The sequence below is a fragment of the Cyrtonyx montezumae genome, unplaced genomic scaffold (assembly GCF_038088225.1).
Source record: "Cyrtonyx montezumae isolate F1298 unplaced genomic scaffold, pur_monq_1.0 scaffold_8, whole genome shotgun sequence".
Taxonomy (NCBI): Eukaryota; Metazoa; Chordata; class Aves; order Galliformes; family Odontophoridae; genus Cyrtonyx; species Cyrtonyx montezumae.
The window spans coordinates 82,764,868-82,780,167 of record NW_027072089.1 but is presented as its reverse complement, the minus strand read 5'-3'; the positions used below and the strand labels follow the sequence as shown (position 1 = coordinate 82,780,167).

Here is a 15,300-nt window from a genome sequence, read left to right as displayed (position 1 = left end):
GAAAATTGAAGTTATAGTCTAACAAAATTCTGAAATAACAGCTGTGCACAAAAACGGACCAAAAAAAAAAAAAAAAAACCATAACCAAAATAGAAGCGTGTATCACTTAAATATTCCAAACACAATAATGCAAACACCAAGATACAAGAATTATAAACACTGATGCACACTTGAATCCAGAGTTGGGAGGGAGGTATGGGAAGAGGAAAGGGTAGAAAACAAAAAGCCTTTTCACAGGAAGAAAGTCATCCTAATTCACAATTTGACATTTTTCCTAATGATCTGTAATTCTATTGTTTACTTGCACAAGGACAGAAGAAATACCCAGGGACAGTTAAACCACGCAGGATACCACGGAATAAACACATCCATCACAATTACTACATTAAAATGCACACGAGTAGAAAATGCTCAGAATGTTGCTATTCTTCTCTTAAACGCCAAGCCTCAGCTTTCCTACAGAAACCACAAATGCAGATGATGCCAGAGTTCACAAGCAGTTCAACGCACGGTGTCAGCAGAGCAGCTCCTTCTAATCCCGCAGCCAATGCACAGATCAAGACTTGAACTCAAGACAACACTGGATCCAAGAACGTGGTAAAATATCTCTTATACTTTTGTTTTGTCTTCCTGTTTTTCCTCTTGATTTCGTCTGTCTTCTTTAGTAGCCACTGCCTAAATGTGCCTCAAAGTAGCTGACTAGGAAAAAGCACCTGTGCCAAAGTATTCTTCATCCATAACGTTTATTGTTGTTAGAAAGCTTCCTAATTTTTGCCTCAAGGTAGTTGACTATTTGTGGTTGGAAAACTGATTGTTTTATATTGCTCCTCTGAGTTGCTGTCTGACTCTCATCGCCTCCACAACCCCTGTGGACCAGGGACTGCCCTACTTGAGGGAATCCAAAGATGCACCTTCCCTGCAAGCCACCGAGTGGAATGAGAAAGGCTGACAAGGACACTGTAAGCCTCATCCATAGCAGCAACTCTCCAGAGACCAAATTTGTTGCTTTCAGTGGCACTCATACAATCATTAAGGTTGGAAAGACCTCTAAGATCATCAAGTTCACCCATCAAACCATCCCCACCATGCCCACTAACCACATCCCTTGGTGCCAAATCTACACATTTCTTGAACGCCTCCAGGGATGGTGACTCCAGTCACACTGCCCCAAGCCTGTAGCACTGCATGAGGCTGTTGTGACCAAAATGCAGGAATTGGCATTTGGTCTCACTGAACCTCATAAATTGGCCTCAGCCAATCAAATCCATGTGGTGACTGATGCATATGATGAAGCAAATTAAATACAAGTAAAAGCTGCCTATATTTATTTCACTTACAACTTCCAAGCTGATTTAATTTAAAAACAAACAAACAAAAAAGTATGTTTAATGAATCTTGCAATTCCTGGAATATGTTGGACAATGTATGCAAAGCAGAAAAAAAGGAAGTAACCCAAGAAACAGATGTGTTTCCTTCTGTAACAAGACAGGTTTGCAGAATGCTCAACCCCCCGCCTCCTTACACCAAGGTTACTCACCAGGCCCTCCCTCAACACCTGAACTCACTACCGGTACACTCAGCGTGCTGCCACACAAAAGCTGCTCTGGAGCCAGCCATGTGCTCAGAGGAGGGGCAGCTCTGTTGTTCCTCATTGCCACTGGACCAGAAGGCTCTGATAGGGTGACAGGGAGAATCCCAGCCGTGAGTAGCAGCAGTTCAGTCAGTGAATGCGTTTTAGTCCTTCAGCAGATTGGAATTAACTCACCGATTTCAGCAGTTTGAGAACTGCTCTCAGTTCCAACAGTTGTCTGCTGATGTTAAATGCACTCACACGCTATGCTCATCCTAAAATAGCAGTAGGGAAGCAGAACACAACACAGAACATGGAGAAGAGATCCAATAGCTTATGAATAGGTATTTACAGCAGCTCTTCAAACATTGTGCATCCCAAGTGCCTGCAGCACTGCCGGGTGTATCTCCAACACATACACGCACCACCACAGCAACAGTAACTACAGCTGCAGCTCAGAGACCGTCTGCCTTGGGACGTGACTCCAAACAAATGATGTGCTGTAGACACTCAGGAGTAAACAAGCAGGTGTCCCAATTCACTACTTTAAAATACCATTTTCTGAAACGCTTTATATAAGGAAATAAAAACCAGTAGGTTTCAGTTACAGCTTGACTTTCAAACTTAAAAGCAGGCCATTTCTTGGCAAAAATTATATGAACTGGACAGTTCATCTAGCTCTTTAGGGGTCTCCTGCATAGCAATGGGGGCAGGAGCGATGGCAGAAATACTCAGAAACAATGTGTTACCAAAAAACATGGATTTCAAACCAAGAGGCTCAAATAATTCCCACTGTACAACAAAGGATGAATTACAAATAAACAAACAAACAAACAGAAGGGATACAAGCTAACATGAATTCCTCAAAGAAGCAAGAAGCACAACCTGACAGAAGAGCTCATTTCTACTTCCCTATATGCACACCCCTAAGAGCATCAAGGCCAACTCAGATATTTTTTGTTTTGCTTCCCGTTTCAAAGCTCAAGTTCTTAAAACACACCAAGCAGTACAGCCTCAAAAAGAAAACCCGCACCTGAGGGCAAAGTTCAGCGAGAAGCAGTACTTCACACCACCACAGAGGGAACTCGGGCTGCCTCCATCCCCCACATCACCCCGTGCCAGCTCTGGCGCAGTAGGCTGCTCTCCATACTAGCTGAATTTGTTAATCTGGCAACAAGCACATGTTTCTCTGCTGGACTAATGAGTTCAGCTGGCGCAGTGCAACACAAACGGCTCAGGAGAAAAAGAAAGAGCGGGTGGAAGGACAAGAGAAAGAAACAGCAAGACTTCTCCCTTCCTTTGACCAAATATGCACATAAACAGAGCTATGTAACATCCGTAAGGGGCTGTACTGAACTGGCTCAACTGAAAGTTCACCTACAGCCTGCGACAGCTCATCATTTGGTTACGGTGGTGCTAGTGCAAAAAGCAAGGATAGAACTGGAATCGTGACGTGGTCGTCTCCTGCAGCAGCACAGATGCAGACTGGCTTCAAACTAGCTGTGCTCTTCCTCTTTAGGGAGTGGTTTCATTCTGGACATAGCACAGCAGAGTTTGATATTTCACTTAGAAAACAGACAATAAAACTTATGACTTAATAAGAACAATATGTTACAGGGACGTCATTAATTATGTGACAGTGGAAAAAGCAACTACTTTATTTAAGGCAACTGGACTAGTACAAATTTATTTCCAAAGACTACGAGGAAGGGATCATGCTTCCAGATGCCAGTATTTCCTTCTTATTGTGTGAAGAGAGCCTTTCTTAGCTGAGCTCTAGAATGAACACCCAAGGACACTAGTGCTGTTGTAGATTTTGGTACAGTCTGCACATTTCTACCAGGAAAACAACAGCCCATCATTATCAGTTCCATTCAGGAGCAAAAAGCCAGAGCGTGCTTCCATCAGTAAAACAGCATCTAACCCATTCCAGGTTAAATCCTAGTGACACCATGTGGTTTTATCTTGAGTTTAGTCCACACCTTCACCCAACACAGCAACCACATCTTCAAAAGAGGGAGTGAAGTACAGGGTGCCTTCCTTCTTGGCAGAAAGCACAACGCTAGGTCCAGCTGATCCTCGGCAGAGATCAAGAGATGGTGCTGCAAGTCATGGAGTGTACATGGAGTGGGAGACCCTGAGATCTGTCAGCATCAAAAACAAAAGTGAGGACTGAGGAGACAACCTGTGCTTACAACTTTATGAGCAGTTTTAAATTAATTCATTCTTAATCAAAGATGGGGCTGTAAATTCAATTATTATTTTCATCAAATGACTGCTACATGTACACACTGTATCTGCAGCATAGCTGCAAAGACCTTACTTCTACCTACCAAAACACAGCTATTTTTTTCCTTTTCCTGTAAGGGTACCCTGCAGCTTAAACTAACTATTTTTATGCAACAAGCACATCATCATCATCTGAAACAATGCACAAACTCTCACAACCACATAGAAAATTTTCCAAACTTAGAATGATCAAAAAATACATTCCCCATAGCACCAGATGGTCTTTAACAAGGCCATTAGTACAAGTTATCAGACTTCGCAAGATGTATGATAATAAACATTTATATCTAGGATTTAAATACAGAGTTTAGGCATAAAATCTTATTTATTGATATCCTCTGAACAATGAGACATGATTCGTGACAGTATTTCAACATGACTGTAGATATTTGACAAAAGAAATGGCAACCTTTCTGTTCCCCTCCATTTACTGGAAATAAACGTGTGCATACAAGTGCATGCTTTCCATGTATCACATCACATTCTATGCATCTGCTACCTCCAACAATATACTTCACTCTCAGCAATTAATTAAATGATGTTTTCACTGCCACTTTGCCTGAACGCACCCACAAGCTACAGCTCTGAGTAGAGAGGACACGTTATGTGGGTAAAACACAAGCAAGGGCAGGCCAAATCCCACAGCAGCTTCTGAAGCAATGGTTAAATGCCATTCAAGGGCAACCCAAAGCTTGCTGACATTCATTCCCGCATCCAATGCTTTCTAGTGCAGATGAGACATTACACATAACTTAAAAACATTACCTCTCAACCTGAAGCGCTTTCTGTTTTTCTTTCACTCCAAAGTAAATCAAACTCATATAAGAAGAAGACTGGAACTACATTTTTTCTTATATGTGGTGTTAATAAAAGATGGCCAAGTACTCCTACGCTCCCTCTGAACAGCTGCTTCTATCCAGGCTGATGTACAAACTGAGCTGACAATAGCATACATCAGTGGGCACACAAAATCTATTATTCCAATCCTGTTATACACTGAAATCTTTTCTTCCTTATTCACCATCTTGAACTTAAAACTGTAATCAAAGAATCACCTTTAGTTATTCTCTGTGCTCACCTGAAAGTAAGCAAAACTCTAAGCCTTCCTACTTTTGAAGCATTGTATGTCAATCCTGTTTAGCATGTGCAAGTTAGAGCTCACAATTCAACTAAATCAGCAGAACCTGAAATTAAACAGGGCAGGAGAGTTCTTAAAATTGTATTACGTTTGACTCTGCTGCACACATTTCTAACTAGATTTAAAAGAAACTAAAATGCTGACTCAGACACAGCTGCTTTAGCTGCAGCTACAGTTATATTCTTTGACATTTTAAGCTAATATTCTGAAGTGGTAAAGCCAACATAGGTTCACCTCTGCTGCAGGGCAGTAATCTCCAGCCAATAAGGGCAGTAGTATATTTCTGGCTGGGTTTTCTTCACAGTTCATCTGACACAACCAACAGCATTTCACAAACATAAGTGGATCTCTAAATACTGTTCTCTTATCAATAACACAAAAAAAAAAAAAGCCACTGGACAGAGATTTATTCAGTGGCTGCAGATAACAGCATGCAATTCTGTAAATCTGCATACATACTACAGCTCTGCATACGAAGTTTAATAACAAATACTTGAGGCTGACATTATGGCAGCTGCGGTATTAGAATTACCACGTGCCCGGTGCAGACAAACAGTTTACACCTTTGACTGATCTTGGAGATGACCATAGGCAGAGCACTAACGGGAAGGAGCCAAGAGACCCAACTGATGCAGAAGAGCTTGACTCAAAACAGAGCTACAGCTTCAAAGCAAAGTCAGCTTATTTTTCAGGACACACTTGCACAACTCCTCCCAGCAGCAGAGCTATGGAGACAATAATAAACCACCTTACCAAGGAGAATGAGCATTTTCTGCTGGCACAGGTATTTGCAAAGCAAGCATGTGCACTGAAACTGTAGCTCTAAGCTTAGTGCTAGAGCAGTAACACATAGGTTTTATCCGCAACAGAAGCAGAGAGTATCATGAGCTTATACTTTAAAAAAAGACAGGGATCACAACCATGCCAAGCACACAGAGACACTATAATTAAATGCAAAATGCAATTACGAGTTACAGAATCTCAAAAGAAACTGCCGCCCCAAAGACGTCAGTCAGTACTACTGCCCCAACACAAAAGCTTCAGCACTGTGCTATTTCCTAGACAGCAGAAAAATAACTTCAAGTCTTTTCTTGTCAAAAGAAGGGGAATACATCTGTGATCCCTCCACCAACAACAAAGAAAAGCCAACATTACAGCTGAGAGGATCTTTTAATTAATAAACATTTTTGAAATCGAGAATACCGCAATGACAAATAATGCATCAGCAAGTTGCAAAATGACTTATGCTTCAGGCAGTCAAACAAGCTAGTTCCTACTCGTCTTGGCTCAATTTTAAGATGACCCATCTGCCTCAGCTTGAAAGGGCTCAGGGTAATCTTCCAGTCCCTTTCACTAACAAAGGTGAGGGATTAACAACCTGAAGTGGTGATGCATCAAGTGCCTCAACTTAGCAAAACTAGCATCTCTTTAGCTTAAAAAAATGAACACACACCATGCCTCCCATTCAACAGCAAAACAGGTACAGAAGATCCGTAGGCAAAAGAAAGCAAGTTCAGGTCTTAAAGCAAAACTATTTGGAAAAAAAAAGAAACATAATGTAGTGGTATGAATTGAAGATACCTGGCACAAGACATCAGTACAAGGGAAAGCAATAACCATGTCCAAATTCAAGAGAGTTGTTCATGACCCTGAATGGATAAATTACTAAATATCTTAACAGATAATAAAAAAAAAATCTACCTAATAGCTAAAATTCTCCACTAGAACACATATCTAATAATTCTTCATCCTCAGATATGCATGGTACATTACAAAAAGCACAAAGGAGAGTTTTCACATTGTCTACGTAGTACACACCGAAGGTGTATATTGGGGAATACCTTCACTTCCTATCACAGTTGTATAAATACCACTATTCAACAGCTGTACAACTGTATAATCACTACTCAGTAAATACTGGATGGACGACACAGAACATTAAAAAATAGAAAAAAGAATAACCAGCAGAAAAATGCAACTCCACAGCAGAAACATGGGAAACTATATTGCATAATCCATCATTAAAAATACAGAAGGTCCTTTTTAAAAATGGTCCGGAAATTGCAGCCCTAGAAAAGTCTCTTTTGTGGTGCTCCTCTTGAGGGCAACCTCACAATTTAGCCTAGATAAAATGCAACAGCACAATGGAAGTGTTATTTCTTTCCACAAAAAGCAGCGCTGCCCTGAAGACACTTCCCTCAACAGAAATGATTGTGCACCTTAAGTAACACTGGCATTTATGCTGAAACCACATCTGCATGTGCCTCGTGGTCCAACAGCAGCAACACCAGAGGCCACACAGCACCACAGGTTATCTGGTCCAACTTAGAGAAAGGACAGGAAGGGCAGGCTGCCAAGCCAAGGGCTGCGTCCAGCTGGGCTTCCAGCACCTCCAAGGATGGAAACCTCTCTGAGAAGTTCTTCCAACATGACTACTCTTGAAGATAAAAGTCTTTGCTACAAAGAAAAAGAAGTTTTCATTTTGAAACTTAAGTTCATTGCCTCTTGCGTCCAGAAACTGCAAGAGGAAGCTTGTTCCACCTTTCCTATACTCTTCATAGGCATTTGCTGACGGGATCTCCCCTTCACCTCCCCTTCTTAAGGCGAACACATCCAACTCTCTTAATCTCTCCTCGTTCTGTGTGTCCCAGCATTAGCCATCTTGTTGACTCCCAGCTAGATTCACATCAGTTATGTCTTTTTGTTTTCCTGTACTGGAGATGCCAGAGTTGGACACAACACCCGTGGATACACAGAACAGAGGGGAGCAATCACCTCTCCCAACCTCCTGCCCACAAACTTACTAATACTGCCCAGCACACAGCTGGCCTCCTCTACCCCAAGAGCATGCTGCTGACGCAGGTTCAACTTGCTGTCCAGCAGCTTCAGGAAGTTGTTTTGTTCCAGATGGACTTCACATTTGCTTTTGTCACAGAATCATAGACTCATTCAAGTTGGAAAACATCTTTGATACCATCAAGGTGAATTACATCCGCCCACTGGGCCTGACTGCATTCATCCCAGAGTACTAACGGAGTTGGCAGGCATTCCAGCTCTCAACAATTTACCAAAGGTCACAGGAGTCTAGGGAAGTCTCCACTGACTGGAAGCTAGCCAACCATATATCCAGCTACCTAGAGGGATGAGCCAAGACCCAGGAAACTACAGACTTGTTAAGATAACCTCAGTGCCTGGAAAAGCTAGAGATTATCCTAGGGAATACAGAAAGGCATTTAAAGAACAAAGCCATAGTCAGCGTGAGTTCATCAAGGGAACGCCCTGCCTTTGTAACCTGACCTCCTTCTAGGATGAGGTCACCCACGTGGTGGATGTAGTGGTGGTGGAAGCATCTTTCTGGATTTCAGTAAGGCCTTTGACAGCATCCTTCACATCACCCTTCTGGACAAACTGACCAATGGTGGGGTGAACAGGTTCACACTGCATCAGGTAACAAACTGGCAGTGTTCAAAGGGCTGTAGTGAGTGGGGCTACAGCTGGCTAGCAGGCAGTCACCAGCAGTGCTCCCCACAGCTCAATTCTAGGGCCAGACCTGTTCAACATTTGTATCAGCTATCTGGACGCAGGACAGAAATGCAACCTTAGGAAGCTCGCTGCACTTGGCGTTGGTGCAGCCTCACATGCAGTTCTAAGCTCCATAATGTAAAAACATATTCAAATACCTGAAAGCATTCAGAGGAGGAAAACAAAGCTGGAACCGGCTTCCTACACCGGTGGTTCACATCCCATGACCATCAGTGTTCAAGAAGTATTTGGATAGTGCTCTCAATAACATGCTTTAAATCAAAACACTGACCTGACCTACCAAGACTCATCACTAAACCATGTCCTTAGTGCAACGTTCTCACATCTCTTCAATACCTCCACAAACAGTGAATCCAGCACTTTCCTGGACAGCCCATTTCAGTGCTTGACCACTCCCCCATGAAGAAATTCTTCACAATACCCAATCTAGACCTCCCCCGCACTATCACTTACATCCTACCACTTGTCATCAAGAAAAGATACTGGAACCCTCTTCGCTGCAGCCTCCTGTCAGATAGTTGCAGAGAGCAATGATGTCTCCCTGCAGCCTCTCCTCTAAACTAAACAGCCTGTTCCCTCAAAAAGATGTATTTTCCAGTCCCTTCACCAGCTCCACTACTCTTCCCTGGACACAGTCAAGTGACTTTATTTCCTTTTTGTAGTGAGAGTCCCAAAACTGAACTGCATCCAGATGTGGAGTCCTCAGTACAGGAGACATGAACCTTCTGAAACGCATCCAGAGGATGGACACAAAAACCCGAGGACAGGCTGAGAGAGTTGGGGCTGTTCAGACCCTCTTCAGGGAGACCTGATAGTGGCCTTTCAGCATCTAAACGGGGAGCTGTAAGAAAAAAGGAGACAGACTCTTTAGCAGGGTGTGTTGGGACAGAACAGGGGGAAAAGTTTCAAACCAAAAGAGGGAAGATTTCATTTGGATATAAGGAAGAATTTTCTTTACAATAACAGTAGTGAAGCACTGGCACAGATTGCCTAGAGAGGTGATCAATGCCCCATCCCTGGAGACACTCATGGTGAGGCTCTGGGCAACCTGATGTAGCTGTAGGTGTCCCTGTTCATTCCAGGGGAGCTGGACCAGGTGACCCTTGAAGGTCCCTTCCAACTCAAAGGATTCTATGATTGTATGACTGGAGGTGTGCATCAATAATGTTGCACACAGAGGGACAGTCCCTTCCCCAGTCCTGCTGGCCAAGATATTTCTGATGCAGACCAGGATGCCATTGGTGTCCTTGGCCACTTGGGCACACTGACAGGACACGTTCAGCTGGTTGTTGACTAGCACCCCCAGTTCCTTTTCTGCTGGACAGCTTTACAGCCATTCTTTTCCCAGCTGGTACTGCTGCATGGAACTGTTAAGTCCCAACAGCACAAGGTTTTTGTCAACACGTTACAAAGAAACCTCAATGGCAGCATTACCCTTCAGCATTTGGACACTCCTCTCTTAAGACTGCTATCACCTGGGAACCCTCTGGGAGTGCATGCCCTTCTCTTATCCCCATTCCTCCTAAAGACGTAAAATAGAATGTGTCCACAGATCAACCCCCAGGAGATTCTTAACAACTGTCTGTCAGTGGCTCACAGTACCACTGATCACAATCCTTTAAGGGCCAGTGGTCCAGCTAGTTTTCCAGCCACTTTGCAGACTACTTGATGAGCGTGTATTTCACCCATTTGTCTACAAGAATACAGAAGATGTGCTGAGGCCCTTGCTGATCTGCAGGTGAGCCATGCTGACTGAGCCAGTCATCCGTCCTATCTGTGTTAAGTTTGTTACACAATGCTGCGGTAGCATTCACACTGATCTGAAATAGCTCTGCTCAAACTTTTTCAGGCAAGCAGAAGAGATTTTGTACTCTATCCTCAGTCTTCTGAATCAGCAGCTCAGTTCTCCCACAGCAGGGAAGCAAGAACCGATGCTAATTACCAACTGGAGGAATAAATAACACAGAGGAAATGATGAGCTGCTGGCAAATGAAGGCAATGTCGGTGTCCCAGCTAACAGACAGTTCTTTCACCTACTTCAAAATCTTCTGCCTGAAGACACTGCTCACTAATATTCTCTTCTCCAACACTTAATAGCTCCTCAGGGCTGTTGTGAAAACACTTTGCAAGACGGAAACCAAAATATTCATAAATAGGGACAGCAATCAGATTCTACAGTTCGTTGTACACTGACAGCACTGCTAGCTTAAGCAAGGGAAAACTGTCAGTATCCTAAGGACCTAATGTCTTCCCAACCAGGATGCATGATTTGCTTGTGATGCCAGTCCAAAACCCAGTAATATATTTAAACATCTGTTTTGTGAGTACAATTTGATAGTGCTGGAACAAAAACAAAACATTATTTGAGAGTTCAAATGTTTCTTAAAATTTACAAACATTTAGCCCAGTGTGCTAGCCTGCTATTAAATCAAAACTAGCAGGGAGCCACACAGGTATAAACACAATCACCTAAGCACACTTCATGGCATAATCCTATTGGTAAGAGTTAAACCAATAGTCATACTTGCTTAGCTCCCTATGGACATTGTTAATAGATTATGATTTTTATAGATTAATATGTTCCTTCCTAAGATTTACAAAATGAGAACTAATTTACATTACTCAACAGGCTATTCTAGGAACTCTTTAGCATGAATTTCAAGATTTCATCCCAAAATAAACCCAGCAGTTTATAAAACTCCTGCCCACTGCCTGCAGGCACTGCACACCAAGAAAATCCCAGGCATAAATCAAGTACAAGTTTACAACTGGCCCATCTTCAAGACAGAATCAGGTGATAATGTAATGATTTAGGCATTGCTACACGCAGTTTAAGTTCCTGATCCCATAACTACTCTGTCCTCAAGTGACATGGCATGTGACTCCATAAACTTCACCCATCCAACCAGAGGTGCTTTACGATTGGGACCCACAGAAAAGGCACCTCTCCTCTCCTCTCCTCTTTCTGTTAAGATCAGAGTCAGACTTATTACAAACATGTAGCAACTTCTACTGGTTTCTTCAAGGGACGTGCTCAGATTGTTTGGTTTTACCCCAGGGTAACATCACTACAAATACACACTAGAATATACATATACATGTTTGAGAAAAAGCAAAGACCACCAGAATTTTCAGTCTATAAATATAATGGCCAGTTACCAAAAATCTCAAATGCGAAGCTTAACATAAGCATACAGGTTTATGGGAAGGTTAAAAAGACTCTTCAGGCAGAATTGATTTTTTTTTCTCATGCTTAAATCTTCCTGTAGGCGTTTAAGAGTCCAGGAGAGTCCAAGTTCTGACATTTTCATTTGAATGACTGATTAGCAAATAAATAATAACCCAAAAGGTTATTTGAATCTCTTTACCTATGATGACATTTTTTGAATCTTTGAAGCTCACCTATACTCTACCTGGAACAGAACGGCACTATTCCAGACTAATCAGCACGCATACACTAAAAATCAAAGCTAAGCCTAAAACTAACCATAGGAACACAGAGGTATCATATCGAAGCTGTTTAATAAGTTAATAATGTCAACAATCATCCCATTAATACACCCATCCTAGTAATTCCAGTCATCAGCCTACCTAAATGACCAGGACAACCCAGCATTTAAAGCACTTCCGGCCACATCCAGAAGATGAAACCCAGCTGCCTGGCACAACAACTACCCTGCCCTATCATACATCTCAGAGCAAAGAGATGACTTCAAGCCAAGTGTCCAAACTCTTTAGATGATGCAGAAGAAGGAGGAATGTTTCAACACGAGGTGGCTGAGTTAACAGGTAGCATACCAAGTATGGCATTACCTACAGTCAACATAATCAGCACAGAGCTGTCATCATTCAGCCATTAGAAGAACCCAGCCACTGGGAAGGACTCCTAAATTCTACCTCCAGAATGCCTAACTCAGAAATACAAAAGGCCCCTTTCATATCTGAGGATTGCCAACCTAGAATCCTTCACAGAGGGAGAGTCTGTACCATCTTTACTTAGCAGTGCTGCTACTTTTTGCTTGTTTGTTGGTAACATAGCTACTGACAGTGCCCTTTTTTATAAGGCAGGATGGCAGTCCTGGACGGAAAGCAGCGTGGTTTAAGTTCCTTCACTAGTGGGGCAATCAGCATCCGTATCTCCATCTCCCAGGACAGCACACAAGCTGCAAGTGACCAGCCTTCTTTTCCAGGCAGCATTTGTTCACCTCTCCTGTGACAGCTGATTTTAAAAAGGCTCTACACTTAAAAACAAACAAACAAAAACATAATGAAGCACAGCTCTAAAGATTAATCATCAAGCGTACGGGCAGGAAATAATAGGCTTTGGATGCTTGCTGTGGGAACATCTAACATATAACAAGGAACAAGTTTTGAAACCATGGACCAGAGCCTGCACATCTCCATTCTTGGAGGGCAGCATTTTCACATACATCCCCTTTCTGGCTCAGTGAATCATGCTTTCTTTTTCTGGGTAGCATCACAGCTTCAACCAGGAGAACTGAAGATAACACGCAGCTTGACAACTGGGATATCTGCCTGGAAAGTGGAAGATGTAGGTTGACTGCTCCGGGCAAAAAAGGAAACTGAAGCAGGGTCTACCACATTCTGAACAAATGCTTTAACTAATAGTTCTTAAAAAGCAGCAGCACCTCCTCTTGCAAATGCCTTCCAAAGCTGTCACTGTATTTTGTAGAAGAGCAACTGCAGCACAAATTGGAGGCGACCAGAGAATTCCCACCTGACAAAAATCCCCAGGAACTACAGTTAAAAAACAACACCCAGAAAGCAGACAGCAATGGGTTAGACATCCTGATAATTGTCCCTTGTACAAGTGGGAAAAAAATAATGAATTAGATTTCCCAGAAATTGAAAGCTGTCAGCTATGCTGCCCACAGTGCCTAGGCAGAGCTTGATGGTACAGAGCCAAGGGTTTTTCAAGGCCACAATTTTGACCGTGAGTATCTCATCTCAACCAGGTCAGCTTAAATATCTCTGTGAACGTACTTTATGATAAAAGTTGGAGGGGGATTAGATCAGGATCAGAGGTATGACTTGAAGATAAAAATCTCACTGATTGCTTTCAGGTCCTCCCAAACTCATCACTTTATAAAGCCCGATAAATCACAGAATCTCACTGCAGAGTCAACGTTATATTGAAAACAGGAACAAACATTTGTTACATTTCAACTTCAACTTTGTTTTCAGTTAGCTAAGTACCCAGAGCTCTTTTTTTTGTTTTATGTAATACCAGTTAAAAAGCTATTCACTGTAATAAATGTACCTCTCAGTCTGGCATTTACTACAGTTTTCAAGCCCTGGACGAGCTACTGTTGATCTGCCCTCCACGCTGGCTTTGTGGCACTCATTCCCAGGGCAGATGCCACAGACACCCATTCCCGAGCACACATTTTCGCCGGCTAAACCAAGCTGCTGAGAAACGCTTCGAAAAAGCAGACAACAGCAGGGCTGGAAACCTCTGCCGATTACTTTAGTACGGCTTATCAGTTATCTCCGAAACATGGGCACAGGAAAAACACGGCAACTTCAACGCTCATTCAACAAGAGCTTTCGGTGCGGCGATGCTCCATAGTGCTGGCACTCTCACGTGGACATCGCCGTTCCAAAGAACAGAGCACGGCTCAGCCGCACGCACACGTGGGACGCTCCCCCGCTTCCGCGCACAGCACCGAGCGCCAGCGCTCCTATTCCCGACAGAAGGGGCGCGAGGAAGGCGCCCCGAAGCCGCGAACGCAGCGGCCCAGCGGCACGCTGTCACCTCGCAGCCTTTGTTACCCGCCCTGAGAGCGAGGCGGGCGGCGATGGGGAGGGAAGGGCCGCTCGTCCCCCCGCCGGGCGCCGAGGCCTCTCCTCCTCCTCCGCTCCGCTCTCCTCCCGGTCCCGCCACCGGCACCGAAGGGAACAAAAGGTGCCGCCCGCCCCGGGCCTGCCCCCGCCCGCCGCCTCGCACATGGGGACCGAAGGAGGGCTGGGCGGCCCGGCTCCTCCGCGCCTCACCTGCCTGCTCCGGCCGTACGGAGGCTTCGCAGCGCCCAGGTGGTACCGCCGGGTCCGGATCTTGCCGCCGCCGCCGCCGCCAGCTCCTCCTCCCGCTCCTCCGCCGCCGCCCGAAGCCATGCTGGGACGCGGGCCCTCGGCCGCCCCCCCCGCCTTGCGCCGTCACCGCCCGCCCCCCGCCCGCCACGCGCCGCGCGGCCTGGAAGGAGCGGGGGCCCCGCGCGGCCTTGCCCTGCCCCTCCCCTCCGCCCCGCTCAGCTCCGCTCCCCTCAGCCGAACCTTTCACCTCAGCCGCGCGAGCGCGCGAACCCCCCCACCCCCCCCTGCCTTCGCCCCGTCTGCCGCGCGCCCTTCGCCCGCTCCCGTGCCGCGCGCTCCGCGCCTGCCGGCCCCGTCCTGCCCGCCCGCTCGCTCGCGGCCGAGCCGCCGCGCCCCGCCCCCACCCCCCTCCAGGCTCCGGCTCCGACCAACCACACGGCGCGCTCCCGTCATCCGGCCGCGCCGCCGCGTCATCCGGAGGCGACGGACCGGCGTGCGCCGCGCAGCGAGGCGGGGCTGCGCGGGAAACCCCGGTGCGAGCGTGGGGCACGTGGGCTCCTCCCGCGCAGAACGGGTTAAAGCGGGAGGGGGAAGGGGGGAGGAGGGCCGGGGCTGGGCAGCGGGCACGGCCTCAAAAGGAGAAGCGCCTGCCTGTTGCGAATTGGAAAAGCGTAAAACGTCTGATTGCCCTTCCGTGTTTTTGTGG

The 15,300-nt window shown here is 45.2% G+C and overlaps 1 protein-coding gene across 2 annotated transcripts in view; it reads right to left on the bottom strand.

Moving 5' to 3' along the window:
- Positions 1-14,690, bottom strand: part of NUP153 (nucleoporin 153) — a 42,643-nt gene extending 27,953 nt beyond the window's left edge. For both annotated transcript variants that reach the window (XM_065752884.1, XM_065752885.1), the window contains exon 1: positions 14,556-14,690. In XM_065752884.1, the coding sequence (XP_065608956.1) occupies positions 14,556-14,675 (120 nt within the window). In that variant the 5' untranslated portion in view covers positions 14,676-14,690. The remainder of the gene's footprint in view (positions 1-14,555) is intronic.
- Positions 14,691-15,300: the final 610 nt, after the last annotated feature.